Source organism: Populus nigra, chromosome 9 (assembly GCF_951802175.1).
Source record: "Populus nigra chromosome 9, ddPopNigr1.1, whole genome shotgun sequence".
Taxonomy (NCBI): Eukaryota; Viridiplantae; Streptophyta; class Magnoliopsida; order Malpighiales; family Salicaceae; genus Populus; species Populus nigra.
The window spans coordinates 14,506,324-14,532,252 of record NC_084860.1 but is presented as its reverse complement, the minus strand read 5'-3'; the positions used below and the strand labels follow the sequence as shown (position 1 = coordinate 14,532,252).

The window sequence follows — 25,929 nt, the reverse complement described above, 5'->3', positions numbered from 1 at the left end:
CGTTACCTTACTTCATTCATCTAGTTTACTGTTAATTTCATTGACGTTGCCGATGTAATAAAGCTAAATCGTTGTAGTATTCATCTGCAAAACTTGATTAATCGGGCAATGCTAGCAAAATGCCAACCCTTTTCCGTTAATGAGAAGAAAAGAACGTAAATCTATTCGGCCATTTTGGGCTTCCTTTATCAAATAAAACTAAAAAAGCCGAATGGATGATCGACTCTCTGAATTAAAAATAAAAATAAAAATTAAAGATGGCCTGGCTCGCTTCTATCTGCCGTTAAGTACTGTGATTGTTACTTCATTGGTGGAACTCAGGTCTTTCTTGTTTTCTTCGATCAATCTTCTTTCTGTGAAAAAACCTGGCTCGTTAGGTTGAGGCAATAACCCATTTCCCTCCAACATAAGAACCACTGTAGACATGCTTGGCCTGTGTTCTGGAGAGTGTTGCACACATAATAGCCCCACATGGATTGACCTTAACACTTCTGGCACATAGCAGGATTCTACTTTTAATTCATCAATCAACTCCAAAGGTCTGCCTTCCTTGTATAGCTTCCATACCTGAAATTTGAAATCATTGTTTTCTATGAAAATGATTCTTAAACCATTGTGCCAATGCTATTTTGAAAAAACAAGAAGAAGAAAAAATATTCAAGAAGAAAAAAAAAATATTCCTTACATGCCCAAGAAGGTTGAGTTCGTGTTCTGGATGTGTAAATCCCCAATTTCTTTTTCCACTGACAATCTCTAACACCAAAACACCAAAGCTAAACACATCGGATTTTATCGAGAAGAGACCATCAATGGCATACTCTGGCGACATATAACCACTTCATGATATAATTAAACAAGTTAGTGAGATTCTTCTACCAAGATGTTAGGCATTTCTAATACATTTTTCTTTGCTAACTCAGAAAAGGGGGATAAAGAAGTACTCTTACTATGTCCCAACTACTCTTCTTGTATTCGCTTCTGTTTCATTCTCTCCGAAACTTCTAGCCATACCAAAGTCTGAGATTTTTGGATTCATATCATTATCTAGTAAAATGTTGCTCAGCTTAAGATCTCTATGAATAATTCGTAGTCTAGAGTCTTGATGGAGATAAAGCAGTCCCCTTGATACCCCATTGATGATGTGGAACCTTTTAGGCCAATCCAGCAACTTGCTTCGAATTTGATCTGCCCATTATATAAAAAATCTGCAGGTTAATTCATATGGCTGCTGATTTTACTTATAAGTGCGATTTTAACTAACAGTGAATATTATTTAGTAACAGGATAGTAAAAAAGAAAATCCTTGTAAACCAAGTTCTCATGGGAGTACTCAAATATGTTAGAGGTAGTAAATCCTTGAACCTGTGTGAACTGATAAATGTTTTGCAGCTAGTCTTTGATCAGTAGGATTAGAGATGAAACAGAAGTTGTAATACCTTCTTTCTCTCACATATGTAAGAAGCAACTCAAATGAAATTATCTTGAAAAAACATTTGATGAATATCAAGATTCAGAGATCCTAACCAAATATGTAGATGTCTAGACTTTTGTTGGGCATGTATTCATAGATCAAAATCTTCTCTTCATGTTCTATGCAATATCCCAGAAGCTTTACAAGGTTTCGATGTTGAAGTTTTGCAATGCATTTTACTTCATTCATGAATTCATCAAGCCCTTGTCTGGATTCCTTCGAAAGCCTCTTCACAGCTATGTCTTGTCCACCTTTAAACGCACCCTGAAAAAACAAGACAAGTGCCAGATTTTTGTCAGCAGGCAAGTCTTGAGGGGGATATCCAACAATCATAATCATAGAAGCATGGTGTCTTCCTTTACGTTGGTTTTTCCTTTTTCCTTTTTTTTTTATTAATTGTCTACCCCTTTGTTTTTATTTTCTTGTTCACATTCTTCCTGTGCCACTGAATTTTAGAATGTAGTTTTTCTATCTTAACACAATAAAAGGCATGTGGTTAGGTATCATCACCTACTGTCAGAAAAGCTGAGCATAGTATCATCGCATTGTGTTTTACCTTGTAGACAGGTCCAAAGCCACCTTGTCCTAGCAAATTGTTGAATGAGAAATTGCTGGTAGCATTAGCTATTGCAGTAAGGTCAAAATGTGGTAAATCTAGACTTTCATCCTGGCTCTTCATAGACCATTGTTCTTCTGTATTGTTTTCCTTTTTCTCTGTGACACAGCAAGTAAAGAAGGAATGACAACAAAAATTTCATATAGGGATCGAAAAAAGTTAATGAACATCCATGACTTTGCTCTACAGAATGTTTTTATTGCAAGGTAACTTACTTGTCCTACCAAGAGTATTATGTCTATTATGCTTCTTCTTCTTCTGGAGGAACAAGCACAGACCAAGGCCTAGGAGAAGCAATGCTGATAACACAACGCTTACAATGATGCCCACTTTTTTCTTCTTGGGAGAGCCCTCTAGAGTGTGAGCTACTACAAGCAGGGAGATAGCAATGTATCAGTGAGAGAATATTTCCAATCTGTTAACGTTTCAAAGCATTAGCCATGGATTTTTGGTATTATGCAATGCAATAAATATAATATATTATATTATATTCAGCATGTAAGAATGTGCTTATATTTACCTATTTCAGAAGAAGCCATTCTAATATAAAGATCTTGGCCATCTTCTGTGTATTGTCTGATGTCCACCAGGTCACCAAACCAGAGAATGCATCCGCTTCCATTTCCCCTTATATCTGAATTTGTATAAGCCATGCAAGAACAATTATTCAAGCATTTCACCCTGCATTCCTCCGTTGTCATGCTTTTATTCATTGCCTGAATCTTTGAGTCTGGCAATTTAATGTTATAATACTTTATAAATCCATCTCCATTCTGGCAGTTCAGCGGTGTCCTCCGAACGAACCCGCTAGACCAGTCTGCCCTTACCCATTCACTTTGGTTTTTTGGCACGAATCTGTTCAAACATCCACATGCTGGGGAGTTTCCGATGGTGCACCTGCCATAAGCACCACATAGTGCATAGTTATCGCAGTTATCTCCTGGTGCACTTGAGTACACTATCCAATTATTAAGTCGGTCAATCCAGGCGAGCCGCTCCAGGACACCGTCTTGATCAAAAACCAAGGTCAAAGCAATAGAGCTGTTAATATCATAAGTTAAGTATGCCTCTTTGTCATTAAAAACAAAAGCATAGCTTAAAAAGGGGTCTGGTTTCAAAAGAGGCAAACCACTAAAGCCAACACCATTCCACGGCCCTGATCGAGACTTCAGAACTGAATTCTGTCTGACAACCAGCTCTAAACCCTTCCCATCAATCTCAAAGGTATAAGGGCCTTGAGAAGGATCATCATTGCTCTTCCATGACGATATAATCACATCCAATCCAGAAGCTAGTCTTCCAACCTTCATTCCAGGTAGAAATGTATTTCCAGGATGTTCAAAACTTTGCCAAACGAAATTTTCTGTGCGACGATCATTTTCATTCCTGACCACAAGATTTCCTGAATCCAAAAGCTGAGCAACCGGGTTCTGCGCGTGCCTTGATGTATTGGAAGACCAAATGACACTACCATTCTGAATGGCAAGGATGAGAGCTCCCCTCTCATCAAACTTTAAGACTCCTGACTTATCAGTTATTGGGATTTCTCTATTGGCAACCCACACCACTTTCCCTTTAGATATCTTGTTGTACCATATTCCCAAATACCGCCGCGTGGAATTACCAGGGCTGAAAAACCCGAGTTCAAATCTCTCGCCACTTGAAACTATGGTCTCTCCATCGCCGATAGTGTGATTTGCAGAGATGGTGTCTACTGCTAGGGATGTAACGAAGAAAGAAGTAAAACAAAAGCAATGGTAATGTTATTCATTGATGTTTTTTTTGGTAATTCGTACTTTAGCTGAAAGACTGGTCCTAACCATTGGAAATGGTATAAAAATAGTAGGAGTTTAAGGGCTGCAGCTGACAGAAGTCAGACTATCATTCTCCATGAATTCAATTAAGTACAAATATCCTCGTAAATGGAAAGAAAGTGCAATTGCGAGGGAGACTTGGATAAACCCAACATTCCTGAGTCATCTAAACTCGTTTTCAGCTCTTGTGATTGGACTAATAGAAATCCACGTGGTGGACCAAACCAATTGAAATTGAATGCGTATTTATTAGTGGCCACGTTGAATGGCCCCATTGCCATCGCCACTATCGTGGAATTTTTGAATTTTGAGTAATTTTCTTGACAGAAAAGGTGAGATTGCCGTGGGGCGGGCGGGGCCTTCTACATTTGACTTTGAAAGTGTATTGACGATGGCTGCGAAGTAATATAAATTATTCACTATAAAAACCAAGAAAACACAAGACATCCATCTTTACTATTCACCATAACAATGCAAGCATGGAATCTCAAGCATGCTAGTATCTTTCGCTCTTAATAATGTTGGAGAATTTGCATCAATTTAATATATATATATATATATATATATATATATATATATATATGTCAAGCATAGAATATGTTTAATAAATAACAAAAAGAATTTGAAAACCGTCTTAACATTTATCAATCTTATTGTCTTTTCTATTGAAACTAAAAACCTTTTAAGGTAATGTAGTGAAATGCTTTTTTTTTTTTTTTTTTGCTCAGCGGGATGTGCAATTAATGAAGGGTAAATTCAGATGGAGTCGAAATGGGCTGAAACTAAGACTAAAAATAAATTGACCAGAAATGGGCAGAATCAGCTATAGGTTCTTTGGATTTGGAACCCCCTGAAGGCCCCTTTCAACTAGAAACAAGTTCTTGTTTACGTCTCCCTGAATCATGGGCTTCATGCCCATTTGTAAAATGAGCCTTAGGCCTTTTATATTATTTTTGTTTTTAAAGTCAAGGTGTGATAGAGCCTAACTAGTTTCCCACTCACACTATGTTATGAGTTTGAATAAATAAAAAATTGAACGTAAAAGAAAAATTTAGGCCTTAAAAAATTATTTGATTTTATTATTATATTCAACCTAACAGTTTAATCTTGAATTGCCCAACCCAATTCCTTACATTGCATAAATTTAAATTACATTGTGTGGGAATTACCCCGACATAATTTAATTGATTTGATGGGTGCAAAAATAATCTAAACAACCAGTAAAAATTATGGTTTGACTTTAAAAAAAATCAAAATGATATTTTTTTAATATTAAGACAGTGACATATTAGATCAATCTAGATTTCATAGCTTAATCTGCCAAATTTACAACCTGGATCATGGACTCTTTTAGATGCTCGCAAAAATGAGCATTAACTAAATATTGAGAAATTTTTTCGAAATTGATAAACTCTTAGAAAACAAACAGAAATAAATTATTAAAATCAATCAAATATTGAAAGATGAAATCGAAAAATATAAGCCAAAAAAGATTCGATAAAAAAAATTTGGAAGATGAATTTTTTTTTTAAAAATAAAACTATTTGGCATTATTATTAAACCCGACGTAATCAGTCAACTTTGAAACCTTCTGACTCGACTCCTTATCTAGCCTGGTTTTAAAATTAACCAACATGGAAGTTACTTCTATGTGACCCAATTGACCTGGTAGGTTCAAAGCTAACCTGGACGCCTAATAAAAACATGATTTGAGTTTTTGAAAAATAATTTCAAAATGATATATATATATATATATATATATATATATGTTGAGAAAATAATTTATGGTGATGACTTAGACTTCACAGCTTAACTTGTCAAACCCGCAACTCGAATCATGTACTCCACTTTAAATATTGAGATAATAACTTATTAGAACGATCCAGGCTTCACAACTTAACTAGACAAACTTATGACCCGAATCATGTACTCTACTAGGTTTAAAATTTTTGTTTTTTAAACTATTTTTTATTTAATAATATAATAAAAATAAATATATCCTTGCAAAATTAAGTATCAACAAATATCAGAATATTTGTTTGAAGTTGTGATAAGTTTGTAGAAAACAAACTGAAATAAATTATGATTATTAATTCAAAATTAATAATATATTGAAAAATAAAATTAATAAAAAAAAGATTAAAAAACATTCAATGGAAAAAAAATGCATAGAAAAAAAATTTGAAGATAATTTTAATTTTTTAAAAATCACCTCCTTTACTGTTATTATGAACAGCGAAGTAGGCGAGGGAACCGAATTTATTTAGTGTAGTAGTTAATTAGATAACTTTCAGACATATCTTGCCATTGTTTGTATTAAGAACCATCATACTGCAATTGCTCATTTTTAAAAGCAATTAATAACAAACCATTTATGTAATTCCTACAAGCATTTAGCTGGCTCGGACTAAACCTTGTTCTTATTTTATCTTTAATATCAAGAAAAAGAAAGAATCCATGTTTTTAATTAATTTGTAATAAGATGGGATATCTTGGTATTACTTTGATGTTAATAAAAAATAGGTCTCCTCCTTAAATAATCTTAAAAGCATATAATTAATATTGATGGGATTTATTTAATAAATTTATTGTACATTATTCCAAGTTTTGAAATCATTTGATTTTCACAATAAGAAGCATTCATGGTATGCTAACTCAGTAGATTTATGACACTTGCTGACCTACAGCAGGATGGTACATATTTAATTTTAGGGGACGCAGTCGAAACGTTTTCGATCCAAAACTTCAAACGGCTCCCTGTTCATTAATTTAAAATTTATGAGATATAGTTGGTGCTTCCTGTGCTATATAATAATAGAAATATTTAATTTTTCTAGCAGATAAAACGAAAATTTTAGTTGGGGTAGGTACAAGATATTGCCTCAGAAGTGGAAGTGGAAGACCTGGTGATCATGGACAAAAGAGATGAAATATTTGCCAAATTGAAAGAAAAAAACGAAAATCTAGATTGAAACTTAGTCCCAATCAAATGATCTTTCAAGCTTTCAAGTCATCAAGTTCCAGTGTCCCACAGAATTTGGGTCCTGTCTTCCTCAAATGAGCACTCCAGGCGAGCTTTTACTACGAAGACCCGTATTTTAGCTACACAGAGTTTATGTATCATAAAAAAAAAATTAATATAAAATCACATCATAAATATCTAGAAGTATCACTAATGCCAAATGAAAAATGAGGACAACGACAACATAGAAATTGTTGTCCTGATAGGTTGTCTATAATTTCTATAATCATGCATTCAGATGTTTTTTAAACGGTAAGGATTGGGTTCTAAGGAAATTTTGTAATTTGTTTTTAATGGATATTTGAAGATATCCTTATTATTATATATAAAAAATTATCTTAATTTAAAAAATTAATTTATTAAGTGAGACGTAAACGACAATTTTTATGCTACTCTTCAACAATTTCCACTGAAAATAAACATTGAATGTACAAAAGTTTTTGCAAAAACAAAGATTTTTTCTTTGTTTGGGAGGATGGGAGTTATTAAGTGCTGATTGGAGAATTTAACGACATTTTGTTGTTGATGTTGCAAAAAGGGAAAAAAAAAATAAATCACCGTACGTTGCCTCGTTATATAATTCATCGATGGAACACATTAGTGAAATTACTTGATAGACCATATTGGTTATAGTATAATTATTTTATCAAATATTCAGCCGTTATTATAACATTTTAATAATATCACAGTTTAAAAACTTGAAATTTCATTAATATTATAGTTGTGATGGTGTGAACCGCAATATTATTAAAATATTACATTTTTAAATAGTGATATCTTTAAACCGTGTTATTATACGAAAAACTTTTTATCATGCTTTATTTCAGCATTGAATTATATTTTGGGTGCTAATTGCCTTGTTTATACCTCTCATTTTCAGCATTTGATTTTAAATAATTATGTGACCCGCACTCTACCACATGTTATATATTTTTATTTTAAAAAAAAATTATATATGCAGATTTTTTTAATGTATATTTTGAGTTCAAAAAATTTAAGTGCAAATCAACAAGTTATACACATATGTAATCAAATAACCTGAGAACTATGTGCACTAATAAATAAATAAAAAATCATTAACGATACCTAAATATAAAACTTGAAAAACCGAGAAACAAATGTAGATCAAGATATTTAATCTCTTAAGACAAAACATTTAACCTCTCATGTTAGCTAATTTTTGTTTATTAAAACATTTTTTTAATTAATCACACAATAATAGAAATAGACAAACATATTAAATTGATTGAATAAAATAAAAAGAAAAAAAATAATATGCAAGACTACACATATTAGAAATATCATATGAAAATAATAATTTTTATTTTAAAAAATATAATTCATCTATACAAAAGATTAAAAAAAAAAACATAGATGAATCAGAAAAACCTCTTTGAAAATTAAACGCATAACCAAAAAATCACCATAATTTAAAAGAGGCTCTTTAAACAAAATAAAAAAGAGAAAGGGTAAATGTAAATATAATTAAATTTTTTAAAAAATAAAAAAGAAGCATCAATTGAAATAGAAAAAATTAGAAAAAAAAAGGTTAGGCCAACCCTAATGGCCCATTTCACCAGGGCTCACACGCGGGTCCTTTTTTCTTAACTGCACCTAAGGTGGACGACATGTCATCAGCCTCATCCGCCCTAATTTTTTTTATATAAAAAAACAAGATAACGTGTTGTCTGTTTTCTTTAAATTTTGATCATTGTGGTGGCTGGAAAATCAGAGTTTATGTTCTTTTGACCTAAAACACCTATAAAACACCTTAAAACCATAAACCTATCCATGACCTAAAAAACATTAAAAACAGCCTAAAAAACCGAACTCAACCCGTAACAAAAAATCAACTCTAGCTCAAATCTATTTTCTCAAGAACTTTTTAGGTAAAAAAATATCTAACATGAACTCTTCTCATTAAATTGAACAATTTGACATAAATATAGTCTATTTTGGCAGCCTAAATCAATGTCAACAATGTGGTTCTCTCTCTACTGCCGGAATCTGGCGATCTCTCTCTCTCCTCCCTTAACCAGCAACCAAAAAATAACAAAAATAAGTTTTTGTACCAAAATGGAATTGAAAAAAATTTGAGGGGCCAAAATTGCATAATTTGCGTGATTTTTTATGTTGGAGGACCAAAGTATATCTTTTTCAAAACTTATGACACGTTATCCATGTTTGTCGCATTTTACATTTTGGTTTCTCTTTTTTCAATCTCATTCTTTCATAAGAATTCAAAATTAATCACTCTTTAATTAAAACTAAATCGCCTAAAAAGTTTGAGGATCAAAAATTTAAATTTAAATTTTTTTTTTTTGCACAATCCATTTAAAGTAAAATATGATAGGATACACATTGAAAATCCCACACCATTTAGATTATAGATAATAATGGAGGGTAGGATTGAAATCTTTCTAAGGTTGACGTTCTACCTTCCATATTGTTACATCAATCTACATTAATCAGGATAATCCTGTTGTCAACGCCTGTCACTTTAAATATGAAAGAAAAGAATTTGGTAGGTTTTTAAGGATTTTGTTACTGGTCGCTGAATGACGAGGACGTGTTTTTTTTTTTTTTGTCACATCTTTATTAGGTATACTCTCTCTATATAGAAATTTATGATACATAGATGTTTTTTAAATTATGGGTTTGAGCTTTTTTATTATACGTATCAAATTAAATTAAATCAAATCAAATTAATATTTTTTTTTTAAAATGATTTGGACCTAAAACTAGTAGAGATTAAATTGTCTAATTAATTTATTTTTCATCAGAATTTGTTATTTCGATGAACCAATAGAGAAATTGTTCTCTTTCTCAGATTTTTCTTAAGCGCTTTCTTTCAATCCTTCCTAATATTTCTATCGATCCTAGCTAATTAATAAAAATTTTGGCTTCGTCAAGTATCCTAATCAGAAACATGAATGAACTAGCAATCTACAAGCAAGAAAAGACAGGAAAAGCACTAAACAAAATACGACAAAAAAATATTAAGACTTAATGTTGCATTAATCCAAAACAATCTCCAATACAAGGGATGAAAAAAACGCGTATCTTAATTTGTTGAAGTGGTAATTACTTAAGTAATACCAATCCTATACATGCTCAGGTATTGAAGCAAAACGCAAAACCATGTCTGTGTTTTACCTCAACTATCATTGCATCAAGTTAGAAAGCATATAAGGCATATCCTAACTAAAAACTATACATGGATTTTCACTACTAAAACTTTTAGATTTCCCGACAAATTTTTATCTCGATATTTATACTTATAGTTTGTTGGCACGGATTTTCCCGACGGACTCACAGACAAAAATAATTTGTCAGAAAGACTCTAGTCAGTGATTTGTGGTCTGTCAATGAGTCCGTCGATAATAATTTTACAAATGGATTAACCAACGGAAAAAAACACACCAAAAAAAAATGTACCCGCTTCATTACGTCGGTATTTCCATCGATGAATATAATATATCACCAACATAAAAATCATATGTCATTCTATCGATGATTGTTTTTGTCCAGCGGTATTTCCTTCGGTGAATTTGACATATAACCATCAAAAGACCGGCTATTATTCCATCGGTGAATAAAAAGTGGCGATGATATTTGCAATAATTCTTTTCCAACTCTTTGAAATATATCAATGAACTTATGTCGTTGGTAACCCATCAATAATAATATATAATTTTTTTAAAAGAAAATCTATTAAACAAAAATAGAAAATCAATAGCATTTGCAATAATTCTTTTTTAATTCTCTGGAATATGTTCGTCGGTAGCCCCTTCAGTAATAATTTATATATATATATATATATATATTTAAAAATCTATTAAAAAATAGAAAATAATTAAAATAAATTAAATTAATATAAAAATAAAATATATATTACAAATTTAAACATTTATAAGTTCAAATACAATTAATCTAGAATAGAGGCGCTGAGGAGGAGGAGGGAGGAGGAGGCAGGTCTTTGTCGAGACCGTGGGGCGAATAAGAGGGAGCACGTCTACCACTCATCTAAGATCTCATCTCCATTACCAATCAACAGAGTTCGACCGTTTCAGCATTGAGTCGTTCTTAATCAACAGTAAGATGGGTTGTTTGAGCTTGAACTCATTGGTTTAAAATTACCTCGAACTCTGGAGTTTGAGTGCTTAAAACCGATGTAAGCATCCAAGAGTTGAAACACTGCAGGTTGTTCGTAAGTCCTTAACCATAATGTTAGAGAGACCGCGCACCCAATTTATATTAGGACCGCCAGATATTCATGCCTCCAACCACAAATCTAGATCGTATCTCTCCTTCAACCGGGTGTTATATGTATCCTCGAAAAAAAGTCAGCAAATTCAAAAAAATAATAACTTGAGAAAAAAAATGGTTGAAAACCAACATACCACAAAGTGTTGAGCTTAACTATCCACGAGTTGTTGCATTCCTTTTTTGCTGTCATAAATCCACACGTGCATTTTCATAAAAAGCTTCATCGGGCTTGGCTTACGTCCAAGAACCGTAGCCTTCAAGAGAAAATTATTGTTAGTTAAATATATTTATAAAAAAGCAACAAATAAAAAAATAGATGTAATTGAAAAAGAATCGTACCATCCGCTTAGCATGCGATACAGATGGAATGGACCTGCCGGTGTGTGGTAACTAAATTGTGAGCATGCTGGTTCCGGTTCTCCGCACTGAAGTGTGATCGTCATAAAAAATGTTCAGAAGTCATGTGTGTAATAAATTCCACCCATACAGCCTCTAAGACATACGGCGGTCTGAAATCCTTCTAAGCTACCACCTCTTTCCAGTCTGAAAGCTCTCTTTCTTTCATATACTTTTTAGCTTTCTTTTGCATCTCGTACCAAAAATCATGCAACCTATATGGTACAAATGAGTTATCTATTAGTAAATGAAAAGTAAAATTGAATAAAAGGATTAAAAGTTTTTATCTTGATTTCAATCTTACCTAGTTGCAACGTGATTCTCTCAAACCCTCATTCCAATAGCGTTGTCAGCTCACTCATTCAAATTTTTCCTTACAATTAAAATTTGTAAAGATAAATTTCATTAATGTTAATAAACTAACTGAATTTACATAAAAAAATATTTAAGTTAATACTAACCTTAAACCTTTCGAATCATATATCAATCATAGGTTTCTATTCAGGATATTTGGAAACATGATTCAATTGAAACAATGGAATTTTCATCACCGATGCTATGGTTTTGGCAACCTTAATGTTTATAAACCTAAAATTGCATTTGTTAATTGAAATTAATTTTAAAAAATTATTAACATGTTGTTGTGAAGAGAAAACAAACTTGCATTGAAAGGTCATTCTTCCACCGAGCCTGGTACTTCTGGGTAAATGGGTCTTGTTGTCAAGGGACCCCCCTCGATGTGGATGCATCATACTCATCAAGCCTGTGTAAAGCGTGGCCGCTTGTGTCTCAGGTGCTTGCTCTTAGTCGACACCTAACGACTCATGTTTGTGAGAAGCACTGCTAGAAGAACTAGTAGTGATCATGTTTGTACGATGCACTATTTACTTTCCCCTGGGAATCTACACAAATTAAAGGATTAAAATCCCATTTACTATTCCTAGTTTTTTAAAAAATTGGCAGCACTTTCCCTATATGAGAGACTACTCAAAATTTTATTCAATTTGTTTCCTTATCATTAGGTGAAGAGTTCACTCAACTTGTACTCAACCTAGTTTTTGAATTTTTTTTTATTAATACATATATAACCAATTGAAGATAAAATAATCACTACTAAAATTTTGAAATAGGATTATTATGCGATGACCCTATTTAGTAAAATTTTGTGTTGCTTATGCTTGTTATCTTTCTTATGTTATTTTCATTTGCATTAGTTGGTATTAGTGCCCACCAATTCTTGGTGGTTAGTTGTTGTGTGCTATTAAATAACCATGGTTAGAAGAGATGACAAAACAAAACATTCTCATGTAGGAGGGCGTGATGAGGTTCCTCCTTGAGAAATAGACGTTCAAGAATTGATGATAGAATACATGTAAAGATAGATTGTAGAATTAACTTGTTAGTTGATAAATATGAGAACCCTAAAAGATCATGTGGAAAGTGATCATGAATTCATTGCTAGCTTTGAAAAACCATTTCAAATGCAAGAGTAGATGAGGCAATCTCTTAATTAGGATGAGTATCATGAAGATTTTGATGATCCATTTATGATAAGATAGATATGCATTGATATTTTTCACCAATTTATAAAGTTTATTTTGATGATGATTATACTGATAATAATACAATTAACAATGATAGTAATGGTTATGATGATGTCATCAATAATATCCTAATTGATAAGTTAGAATTGATTGCAAAGATGACATTAAAGGCACTCGACAATGTTTTTTGTTGATTTGGGATATTTTAATCATTTTGATTACAAGCTTACTATCATCATGAAAATAGATTTGTTCAAAGGTTATATCGATTTAACACATGTTAAAGAAGCAAGTTTGAGGTTTGTGATTCATTACTTTAGAAGTAAATAAAAGAGATATAAATTTCTAATTATTGTTTCTTATACAAATTTTAAGTGTATAAGAAACAAAATTAAGTGTTCCTTGTGTTTGTTATCTTTTCTTGTGTTATTTATGGCTGCATCATTTGTTAGTAGAGCATACTATTTATTTATATAGAAAAGGTGGAAAAGAAAAATGTTAGGTGACAATTAAAATCTTAAATGAAGTCGTCGTCATGCAAACTTTAAAGACAACCATGAAAATTAAACAAATTAAAATTTTTTTGGTGTAAATATATTTTTTTAGAGAGGCAAATGCATGACTATTATGAAAAATTTGAAAACTTAAAAGAAAAGGAATTAAAAGATTTTAAACCTTTAGAGGTACAATAGTCCTCTTAAAGCACTGAGCCTAGATATTATGGGTCTAGCGAGCTGGTAGACCTACCAACTTTGAGCTCAGCCAAATACTAAACCATGCTCTTTTTATCTCCAAAGAATATTAGGCTCGATAATTACTATGATAAGTCAAAGATATTTTACTTTGACAAGTTAAAGTCATTTTATATTTTCCACTGCATATTTATTTTTAGTCTCCCTAAAATATCATTGCATTTTTCTATCAAAAAATTGCTTACTGAAGCATCTGAAAGTCCTTAAATTCACCAATAGGGACTTTTTATAAGTATCAGAAATCATCCACCTTAACTACGAAGAATGGATCAGATTGTCAGAACAAAAAGGTTAATTGATTATTCAAGATATAAAACTTGCCCCAAAGCTACTTGGATTTTTTAGGACTATATCAATTGCATCATCTGTGGAAAATTGATAAAAAACCATTGTGTGTTCTATCAAGAGCCAGGTTATGGATGTATTTAATCACCATCATAGGTAGACTATCAAAGCTTTATCACAATGAGATGTTTTACGGACTTTTCTATAATTGTTGGCACACCTGCATCGTCCATGCATCAACAATTCTTCATTATGGGTCTAATAAGCTGCTAGACCTATCATTCCAAGCTCAGCCAAGCACCGAGCCCATGCTCTTTTTAACTTCAAAATATCTTAGGCTCCATAATTACTGTGACAAGTTAGATATTTTACTCTGATAAGTCATAGTTATTTTATCCCGACGAGTTAGAGGTTTGTTGCTTATATTTTAGCCCCTCCTCCTTATAAAGAGTGCAATGGGCTATAAATACATTAGGAATCCTTCAAACGTGAGGTGTTGAATTTGGATTTTCCACTACACATATATTTTCAATCTCTCCCTAAATTATCTTTGTATTTTTCTCTCAAAAAGGTGCTTATTAAAGCATCTAAGAGTCCTCAAATTCAACAACGGGGATGTTTTGCAGGTATTAGACACCAATCATAGTGGCTAGAAAAAATGGATCAAATTGCCAGAATTAAAAGGTTAACCGATTATCCAAGACATAAGCTTTGCCCCCAAGCTTTTTGGATTTTTTAGGACTATATTAGTGGTGTCATATGTGGAAAATTGATAAAAAAAAAACATTGTGAGTTCTATTAAGAGTCGAGTTATGGACATCCCTAATCACCATCAAAGGTAAACTATCAAAGCACTATCGCAACAAGATGTTTTATGGACATTTCTATAATTTTTAGCACACCTGTTTCATCCATGCATCAACAATTCTTCATTATATTGGAAAATGTTAATAGTAATTTGATCACTCCAAGTTAAAGTAGGATTTATTTCTACTTGCTTGTGGGCTTAATAAGGCGAGAAGATGTTGTTCATGAATATGTCAAATCCACAAATACAGTTGGAGCCTCGAGATTTTGGAAAGCTTTCAATAATACAAGTGAATTATTTGTTCAAACCATAAAATTTGAAGGGTCTATTTGACCACCGTCTAGAGGACATTTACTGGAGAAACCTTATTATCTCCCCTTTTCGGACTGAGACTATGATCTTAGTAGAAATGTCATAAAATTGATTACACCTCAATAAGGGGATAGAAATGTACTATGGTCACTGACTAAGAATGTAAGTTTCTTATATATGAATTAAATTGTTTAAAGTGACGGTGCTTTTTGTTCTTCAAGTGTTCCCCAGGGCATAAGCCCCTCAACTTTCCAAAGATAGGATGGACTCATTCTCCATAGTATGATTGCACAAATTACTTTGGAAGGAGTCAACATCTACTTAGTGCTGCATCAGGATTTACTTTGGAAGGGATTAACATGGTCTTCCTAGTGCAATCACACATCTCTTCAAGGATAGGATGAACACTGCCTCAACAACAGGGATGGATACAGTCTTCCCATGACACAAGCGCCTCAAACTTTTAATGATGGAATGGATTCACTCTTTTTAGTGCAATCACACAAATTACTTTGGAAGGAATTAATGTCTTCTTAGTGTTATAACATAATTTACCTTGGAAAGGATTAACATGGTCTTCCTCGTGTAATCACAAATTTCTTCAAGGATGAGATGAGCATTGCCTTAACAACGAGAATGGATATGGTCTCTCCACGACATAAGTCCTTTAACCTTCTAGTGATGGGATGAATTCACTCTTTCTAATGTGATTGCAAGAATTACTTTGGAAGGAATCGATGTCTCCCTAGTGCTACAACACAAATTACTTTGGAAAGGATTGACATTGTCTCCTTAGTGTAATCACACATCTCTCAAAGAATGAGATAAAAGCCGCTACAACAGTAAGAATGAACTTTGTTAACCCGATACATTTACTCTCTCCAAAGACAAGACAAACAAGGTTTCTTCACAATCTACTACTGATACATCCGGACTGATAAGAGAACACCTACGAGAGAGACCTCTTCTAAGTTTCAGGAAAGAGGCAGAACCTTTTTAAACCCTATTAAGGTTGGACAATCTAAAGCTTAAAAATGAGAAATATTCAACTAAGTATGAGCATTAGACTAAAAAATTATTTAAATATAGGCATTAGACTCAAAAATATTCAAATAAGTGTGAACATTGGACCCATATAAAATCTCTACACAAGGGCTCTATATCCATGCAAACTAACATTGAAATAATTGAACTCTATAAAAGAGAATTTCTATTAAAAGAGAACTCATCCCCATAAGACCGAGGAAAAAAAAGATATACACACAAAAAAAGGGCTTCATAATATAACCCAGGTTCCTCAACTAGGTACTCGCCACACTGGGCAACAACAACCCTGACTGGGAACACCTTTGCAAAGTCAAGAACCGGGACATAATGGAAGGTTGCACTAAAATCCACTTGTACTCCCCTCAAGAGATTGAAGAAATATAGGTTGGACATGACAAGAAATATCTTGTCTCCCACCATCTTAGTCAAAGCTACCGACCTTCTAAAACACTTTTAGAGATCTCTAGGTGAGTCTCTTAAAGCTTTCAACTTAGCATGGGAACGTTGGGCTTCTTTCTTAGCAACAACAAGTTTAGCCCGTAGACTATTTTGGGAGGTCCTCGCTTCAAGAAGCTCTTATCTTAGAGGGACCACTTAGTTATAGACAGCCTGAAGTGATTTTTCATTGTAGCCCAGCTTAAAGGCAATGCCTTATGTTTTGTCCTTCAGCGTGAAATAAGCCACCTTAAAGCTCTATAGATTGGCCTCTACAATATTTTTTCTTTTTTGCAGCCATTCAAATACAACTTGATTTGCCCTATTTGCGGCCACAATCTCCCTTACATGCCCCTTTTCGGCCATCTAGTGTATTCGAGAGTGGGTTCACATCATCAAGGCTTGCCAATGGTTAATGTTAAAAAATGGTAATCATAAAAACAAACCAAAAAAGAAATTGGAGAGTTCCTTACATTAAAAGCCATTTATCTAGTTAAAGCCAAATGATGGTGGAAGCTTTCATCAAACATTGTGAAGACGAGATGATAAGGATCCTCTCTAGCACTCTTACCACCTCGAGGCCAACCTTCCTAAGACCTGACATCTCACCAATAATAGATTCAATGAACTGCCTCTTATCATTTGTCATGATTGAAATATTGAAAGGCATACGACCAAAAGCCAAATCAACAAAAACATCCTTAAACTCCTTAGTGCCAACCCCAATAAAAGTCCCAGCTGTTGTTTCCTCAGATAACAAAATAGGAAGCCAAGGCAGAGGAAATACCACTGTAGGAGCCTCTATCAGTGAGGCTGGAGCATAAGTTTACACTAGGGTTGAGACTCTCCTCCTCTTAAAACGGGTGGCAACACTTACAATCACTATAGAGGGAGTCAAGTTTACTTTTTTCCTGGTTGGGGGAAGATCACTACCCCCGACTTCTACAAGGGTTATGACCCACACCATTGTCCTATTAAAGATGGAACCTTTAGGAGCGGGGAGCTCACTAAAAATAATGAGGGATTCCCCCATCACCTTTTCACCTCTGCCTTCGTTAACTGCTGGAGACAAACACACCCATGGTAAACTCTCTTCAATAAGCCTTATTAAAGCTTCTCCTTCTCTTTTAGCTATTAGTCATGTAGAGACAAAAACAAAATAGAAGGTTAGAATCAGGACAATAGAAAAAAGGCTAGAAGCAAGGCAGGGAAGCAACATACTTTGAAAAATGGTATGGTAGTATTGTTTGGCCATCCTATTGACTTCATATTCAGTTAAAGTCGAGGCCAGCACAACACAATTCTGCTCCTCATCCAAGCTCAAATGAGGCTTGTTGTTTACTTTATGGAGGATCCTCTAGTCGTGGGAAAAACCCCAAATTAGTTGCAATCCTTCTCTAGGATTAACTATCCCAATGAATCTTATAACCAACCATATTCCTCTCAACTTTTTAACATGCATCATCTTTTTAGCCAACATGTTCTTCATGACACCATTATTTCTGTTGGCAAAGTTAAAGAACCACTGCATGTCATTGCCACCGTGGATGCTAGTAACCAATTGATAGTAGCTTATAAAAATATTGACCATATGTTCGAGCTCAATGATCCAATAAAAATTTTCAAAGAAGGAAAAAATTGTCCATCCATTAGGATACAGCTGGCCTGGACCGAATTGGTAGTAACCAAACACCTCCCTCACAAACCCTTAAAGAGGGGAGGAATACCACATTGTGTATATACAAATAGGGCGGTGATTTCAAAATAACCCTAGGTGGAGCCTAGGATCTACTTGTTGATACGCAATGCAAGGTCGGGCATCTAAGACATATACTCTTCAAGTTAGTGACGAGCCACAAACTTTACATCCCCAACACTTACATTGCTAAGGATGTCGTCTATAGGAGTTTGGAGCAACCTCCCTTTATCTTGAGTATCTCTCACAAGAGTAGGAGAAGAACTCCTGTAAGACCTTCTTTCCTAAGTATATCTAGCATGGGCAGGAGAAGGACTCCTGCGAGAAGGTTTTCACACCTCCTTAGCAGAGGAGGATACCAATGTAGCCCCCCCTCTTGTCCTAGGACCTAGTTTAATGAACCTTGTCCCTTTCTGTTTCTTTCAGGCTCGAGTTGAAACTTGAACTCCTCATCAGGGACAAGAGCACCTCTCTTTTTGGAAACAAACCTAATGTTTATAAAGTCTATTTGTTCTCTTTAAAAGAAAGATAGAGAAACAAGTTCTGATAAAAGAAATGTTTGAAGTAGGTTTTTCTCCTCTTGGATTAGAGTAAAGATGATTTAGGGTCTTGTTGCGAGAGTAGATTTTAAAAAATCATAGAAAGTAAAAGTAAAAGAAAAGTAACAAGCAAGAATGGCATGGTTATAAAGAAAAAATCTTCTCGTTCCCACCGCCAGATTAAATACCTTTCATATCATCATAGATCTAAAAAAATCCACTCAATTACCACATTCAAAGTCAGCCACTATTTTATTTGCCAAGGAGCACTTTCTCCTAGTAAAGGCAAACAACCTGGACTTGAAGATCCTAGCGGTCCTATGTGGGACACGTAAAATCTATAGTAAAAGGGTTAAATCTACTGCTGACAAAGACTTTCAAAATCTTTGCATATAATAAACAAAGACTTAGAGGCACTGATAGATCAATATTTTTTTTTACTTTTACCTGGATTTTTTTTTCTAAAAGAATAACCAAAGATAAGGTAATAACCCAATATTCTTGTGCTCAACCAAATGCTAAGCCTAAACATATATTGATTTGACAAATTGTAGGCTGTCTCTAGTCGATAAGGTTGCTCTAACCTCATTATCTTAAGTTTCAAATATGGACAATATTTTGAATCATGGGTTTTAAATCAGGTGACGACTTGGAAAGGCTTCAAATTGGTACAACAAGCTCGGAAGTAGTGTTTATCCATTGCCCCAAGATAAATATTTCTTGTTCTCCATCACATGTAGTCAAAGAGTTCTAGACCCCTGGCCCACCTTTCACACTAAAAATTCATCAATTCATTTCACATGTTAAGCTAGCTGACTAATGTGACCAAAATAATAGGCAAGAAAGATAAAAGAGAATATAAATTTGTTTTGAGAAGTTAATTTTGTCACTCTTACCTAATGAGACCATCTTTAAACCAGAGACAAAACAGCTCATTAGTTAGGCAACCAAATTAAACATCCATGAAAGGTCTTACACTAGTTTCTTTATGTTTCATCTTCTTCATCTTCACACCCTCCGATGGTGCAGATACCATAGCTGTAAACCAGTCAATCATAGACGGAGAGACCGTAGTTTCAGCTGGGAGCAACTTTGAGCTAGGATTTTTTAGCCCTCGAAGTACAAGTTTGCGTTATGTAGGAATATGGTACAAGTTCTCTAGTGAGACTCTGGTTTGGGTTGCCAACAGAGAAGCACCACTCAATGACACATCAGGTGTTTTGCAAGTGACCAGCAAGGGAATCCTTGTCCTTCATAATTCAACAAATGTTGTTTTATGGTCTACTAATACATCAAGAGTGCCGCAGAATCCAGTAGCTCAGCTTTTGGATTCAGGAAATCTTGTTATAAGAGAAGCAGATGATACAAACGAGGATGATTACTTGTGGGATAGTTTTGACTATCCTGGTAACACGTTTTTGCCAGGCCTCAAGTTTGGCAGAAACTTGATTACTGGCCTTGATCGGTACTTGGTGTCATGGAAAAGCACTAATGATCCTTCATTGGGTGATTCTACAACTATGCTTGATCCTGGTGGATATCCGCAGATATTTATCAGGGTTGGTGAGAACATAGTTTTCCGATCAGGACCATGGAATGGTCTTAAATTCAGTGGGATGCCTAATTTGAAACCGAACCCAATTTACACATACGAGTTTGTTTACAATGAGAAGGAGATTTATTACAGGTACGATCTGACAGACAGTTCAGTTGTGACGCGTATGTTGCTGACGAATGATGGGATTTTGCAGCGTTTCACCTGGACTAGCAGCACAAGAACATGGAATCTGTACTTGACAGCCCAGATGGATAATTGTGATAGGTATGCAGTATGTGGTGCATATGGAATTTGTAACATCGACAATTCCCCTGCTTGTGCATGCTTGGACGGATTTCAGCCAAAGTCTCGTCAAGATTGGGATTCTGGGGATTGGTCTGGAGGATGCGTTAGGAAGAATGAATCAATTTGCAGGGCAGGAGAGGGTTTTCAGAAGGTAACAAGTGTGAAATTGCCAGATACAAGGACATCCTCGTTTAATATGACAATGGACCTTGAAGAATGTCGAAGGGTTTGCTTGATGAATTGTTCTTGCACAGCTTATTCGACTTTGAATATAACAGATGGAACTGGATGCTTGCTTTGGTTTGAGGATCTTCTTGATATCAGAGAGTACACTGAAACTGGACAAGATTTTTACATTAGATTATCTGCCTCTGATTTAGGTATGAATTCTTTCATATTATTTTCTTGGTCTGTTAGATTATTTTCTTTCATTTCAGTCACATGTTAACACAAATTCCACTAGTGCTGCAGATGCTTTAGACCTATGGATACCTTTTGATTTCCAATATGAGAAGGCCAAAGAACATAATTGAATGCACACGGGGTTTATTTTTTATTTCTTCTTTCTTGTTATTGATTGTTAAATGTTAGAGCCCACATGAAGTCTAATTCTTCTTTCATTTTCTTTTTTTATTGAGCATGGATTTTGTTAGTAGATACAGACGTCCTGAGCTAAACCTTTATCAAATTTTATTAGCAAGAACTCAATAATTCACACCTCAACTGCTTAAAAATTATCTAAGATTTAGTAAACATGGAAAGTTTCACAGGGAAGAATCCAAACTGATCAAACCTATGCATATTGAACAAGACTTATTTGTATAGTATATCAACGAGTCCATTTCGGGGTGGATCAATATAGAAAAATGCTACCATTTCTAGCTGTATTTTAATTTGCTTTGACGAAGAAAATTGTAAAGACTTTTTTGTCTCAGGTGAACTTCCAATTGGTTATCACAATTTTTAATTAAGGTAGTGGGAAATTGAATAACATTATGGTTGTTTAATTTTTTATGATTTCTAGTTGAAAACTTAGTAGTACTGGAAACTGAAATCAATACCAGTGCACAAAACACATTTCCTGTATTTATATTATTTAAGCTTTACTGATTTTAAAACTCGGTCATGTTGGCTATGCAGAGCCAACTAGAAGTCCTAAGAGGACGACGCGAGTGTGGATTATAGCCATCTGTTTGTTGGTTGCTGGAATTACCATCCTAGGCGTTTGCCTGCTGTTTCTGATGAGGAGGAGGAAGATGAAGACAGTAGGTAATTTCTATCAAACCCTTTAATTGACGTTGCTGGTTGTTGATTCAATGAGCAGGGAAAGGAATTATTGCATTGGATATTAATGCAATGCAGATTACTCTTTGGTATACTTGATGACTTCCATATCTGTTCTGGTTGTTTACAAAACCTGATGATCACCACGGTGGAAGAATTTCTATGCTGCTATTGTTTAATTAAGATTGGGGAAGAGTCTGAACTAGCATTTTAATTTTAAGATATATAAACTTGCTGACATACATGATGGCTAGTTTATTTCTGCGAGAAGTACGCAAAAGAAATTCAAAGTACGCAAAAGAAATTCAAAGAAAAACGTAGACCTGTTTGATTTATGCAATGCATTTCCCATTTTACAGCAAGGATGGTTTCGATGCAAGAAAGAGACTACTCAATTAATAGCACCGGTAAAGATTTAGAGCTTCCAGTATTTGACTTCGCAACCATAGCTATTGCCACGAGCAATTTCTCAGGGGCCAATAAGCTTGGAGAGGGTGGATTCGGACCTGTCTACAAGGTAAAGCTTTGGATGAGAGGATTTGCTGATAGTTCATTACACCAATGTATACGGTGCTAGTCAATTTTGATACAGGGTTACAGTGACTAGTTCAAATAATCTTTCAGGGCAAGCTAGAAGATGGACAAGAGATAGCTGTGAAAAGGCTTTCAAAGACTTCGACACAAGGACTTGATGAATTCAAGAACGAAGTTATATGCATTGCGAAACTTCAACACCGAAATCTTGTCAAGCTTCTTGGTTGCTGCATTGAATCCGAAGAAACAATGTTGGTCTATGAATATATGCCTAACAAAAGCTTGGATGCCTTCATCTTTGGTATGGCCATCTCAAGACTTCAATCTAATTAGTTGACTTGTTACTAATAGCATATTGAAAACTGCAATGATCTTAGTCACTGCCAATAGTGCCACCAAAATATTAAGTTATACATAGTGAGATATTGATATTATTGAAACATATTCTGTTGTTGTACTCTATTACACTTTACTTTGTAATTAATTTTATCGTGATAATATTCATACTTATAATCATTTGATCATCAAGACCATCTCAATCCAAAAACTTTAACCTTTAAAATATATTTCAAAATATAATTTATATTATTCTCTAATATTATTAACATCCATCAAAATAATACTTTCAGATCAAAAGCAGAGCAAGTTATTGGACTGGTCTATGAGGTACAACATTATCAATGGGGTAGCTCGAGGACTTCTTTACCTCCATCAAGATTCCCGGCTAAGAATCATTCATAGAGATCTAAAAGCCAGCAATATACTTGTGGACTATGATATGAACCCAAAAATCTCAGATTTTGGCATGGCCAGGAGTTTTGGTGGAAATGAAATTCAGGGAAACACAAAACGAGTAGTTGGAACATAGTAAGCATTTCAAACAGGCTGCATAGTTTCAAGTTTTCTCTGCTTGCAACATTAATAACTTTGTTAAACAATTTCTTGCAGTGGTTACATGTCTCCAGAATATGCAACTGACGGGATCTTTTCTATAAAATCCGATGTATTTAGTTTCGGTGTTTTGGTGCTAGAGATAGTAAATGGGAAGAGAAATAGAGGATTCATTCATCAAGACCATAAGCACAACCTTCTTGGTCATGTAAGTATCAATGTGAATACCCTTTCTTTTTTTTTCCTCTGTCATCTTAAACCTCTTCTGGTTCCTCAAATGAATTTGGTCTTGGAATTCAGGCATGGAAACTTTACAAGGAAGAAAGGTCATTCGAGCTAATCAACGATTCTTTAAAAGACACCTGCAACTTATCCGAAGTTTTGCGGGTGATCCATGTGGGTCTACTGTGTGTGCAACAAGCTCCTGAGGATAGGCCTACTATGTCAACTGTGGTGCTAATGTTAAGTAGTAACATTGCATTGCCTGACCCTAAAGAGCCTGGATTTTTCACAGAAAGGAAACTATTCGATCATGAGTCTTCATCTAGCAAGGTTGATACATGTTCCGCGAACGAAATTACTATCACATTGTTAACTGCTCGATGACAGATTATTTCTTTAACAACGTTTTTATAAATTGTATCAATAAGAGTATATATTCTTATTTTTCTGTCAGTCCTTTCTTCTTCACTGAGGAAAAAGATTGGGGAAAAAATGACGTGGGGTACTTTCTTTATTATTCTTGACATAATTATTTATATTGTACAATTTTTAAAATTATTAAATTTTCCAGGTTTTGAGTAATTCTAAATGAATCCAATGCGTAAATTAATAAAATTTAGCATAATTTTTTATCAAATTATTAAATAAAACTAAAATATTACCAGATTGTCCTAAAGATCTATTTGCATAGGAGTTGACTTAGCTCTTTTTGTTTTCAAGCCCAAATTAAATTAGAAAGTATTGTTTTGAAATTCTCTTTATTTTCCTTGTTGTTTTTAGATTTTTTTAATATTTAGATTAAAACTTTTGATTTTATTAGAAATCTACTAATTAAGACTTTTTTTATTATTTTTAAACAGCATTGTAGGATATTTTTTCAGAGGAGAATTAATGACAAAAAACTTTAAAAAAACTATCAAAGCTTTCAGAATTTTCTCAATGGTAAAGGGTTGTAACTCTAGGCTTGAAAATCTTAGATTCTTTCTCTATAATTTGAGACTATAAAACTTTAAGGAATGAGGAACCCTATCCACTCTATATGTTGAGTCAATTGGTAACAGAACAAGTTTGACATGTTTGATGAATAAAGGTATTGTCAACAACTTTCCATTCCACAATACAAGAGTGGAGGCTGTATAGGGCATTATGAAGGCTTAGAAGGCAACATAAAGAACCCAGTTGTAGATATTAGATCGAGTTGAATATTCATTAAAAAAAATTACAAAACGCTTGAACCATCTGCAGATACTATGAGAGGAAGGTATAAACACAAATTATGATGAAAATGGGATGTGCTCAAAGACTTACCTTGGGATGAACCATCAAATTTATGAAAGGTGGTATATACAATAAACAATGCATTGAAAACTCAATTAGCAGTCAACTTTTTTCTTTACGCATTTTTAAATTTAAAGAGATTCCTTTCTTTGATGGAAATTTTTTGAATAAAGAGTTTTTTAGATAGTTATTAAAGCTAGAAGCTTAATTTTATTTGAAAGTTGTTTGTTATCAAAAAGTAAGATTTTCCATACACAAACTTACTTATGATACTAGATGATGGTTTGAGGTTCTAGAATATAGAGCTTATATTGATAATACTTTAATGTTGTCTTTGGCAAATATTAAGAAAATTATTAATTTCATCCAAAATAATTATGTGGAAATTTTATATTGAAAATTTAAACAATCATGTTATTATTATTTGACTTGTGTTCAACATTTTTTAAGAGCAAGGAGGAGAAACCTATAGGAGATATCATCTCTTAGATGTTCAAAGTTTCAACATCACAATAGTGACGGCAATAACAACAACACTACTACTGTAAACATTACATTGCTTGTCGATATTTCATCCTTTAATAGTAAAGGAGAAATTAATAAATGATGCTCCTAAATTAGTATCTTATAATGATTCTTAAAGTCTTGAAGAACTAAAAAAATGAGGATCTTTTAGGTTAAACAATCCTGAAAGAAAAGTTTACAGTATAATTAGAAACCACCAGCTGCATTACTCTCCATGAAAAAAGATGATGGGACTAAAATCATGATCTAGAACATTGAAAAATACATGTAAAAATTAGAAATATTGGTGAATCCATAAAATTCTTCCTCACCAAAGATTACTATTAAAGTTAATTTACAAGGTGAT

At 33.7% G+C, this 25,929-nt stretch overlaps 2 protein-coding genes across 2 annotated transcripts; one reads left to right on the top strand and one right to left on the bottom strand.

The window, feature by feature from the left end:
• Positions 1-140: 140 nt before the first annotated feature.
• Positions 141-17,738, bottom strand: LOC133702781 (G-type lectin S-receptor-like serine/threonine-protein kinase At4g27290). Its single transcript, XM_062127098.1, has 9 exons — positions 17,649-17,738; positions 17,343-17,519; positions 2,608-3,850; positions 2,303-2,455; positions 2,028-2,185; positions 1,525-1,735; positions 948-1,185; positions 686-836; positions 141-567 (listed from the first exon to the last, which is right to left on the bottom strand). Exons 1-9 carry the CDS (start codon positions 17,736-17,738, stop codon positions 274-276), a joined length of 2,715 nt encoding a protein of 904 aa, XP_061983082.1. The 3' UTR covers positions 141-273.
• Positions 17,739-19,891: 2,153 nt separating this feature from the next.
• On the top strand, positions 19,892-24,343 carry LOC133703362 (G-type lectin S-receptor-like serine/threonine-protein kinase At4g27290). Its single transcript, XM_062127842.1, has 7 exons — positions 19,892-21,229; positions 21,990-22,118; positions 22,493-22,650; positions 22,758-22,968; positions 23,297-23,534; positions 23,616-23,766; positions 23,859-24,343. The coding sequence occupies exons 1-7, from the start codon at positions 19,969-19,971 to the stop codon at positions 24,162-24,164; spliced, it is 2,454 nt and encodes an 817-aa protein (XP_061983826.1). The 5' UTR covers positions 19,892-19,968; the 3' UTR covers positions 24,165-24,343.
• Positions 24,344-25,929: the final 1,586 nt, after the last annotated feature.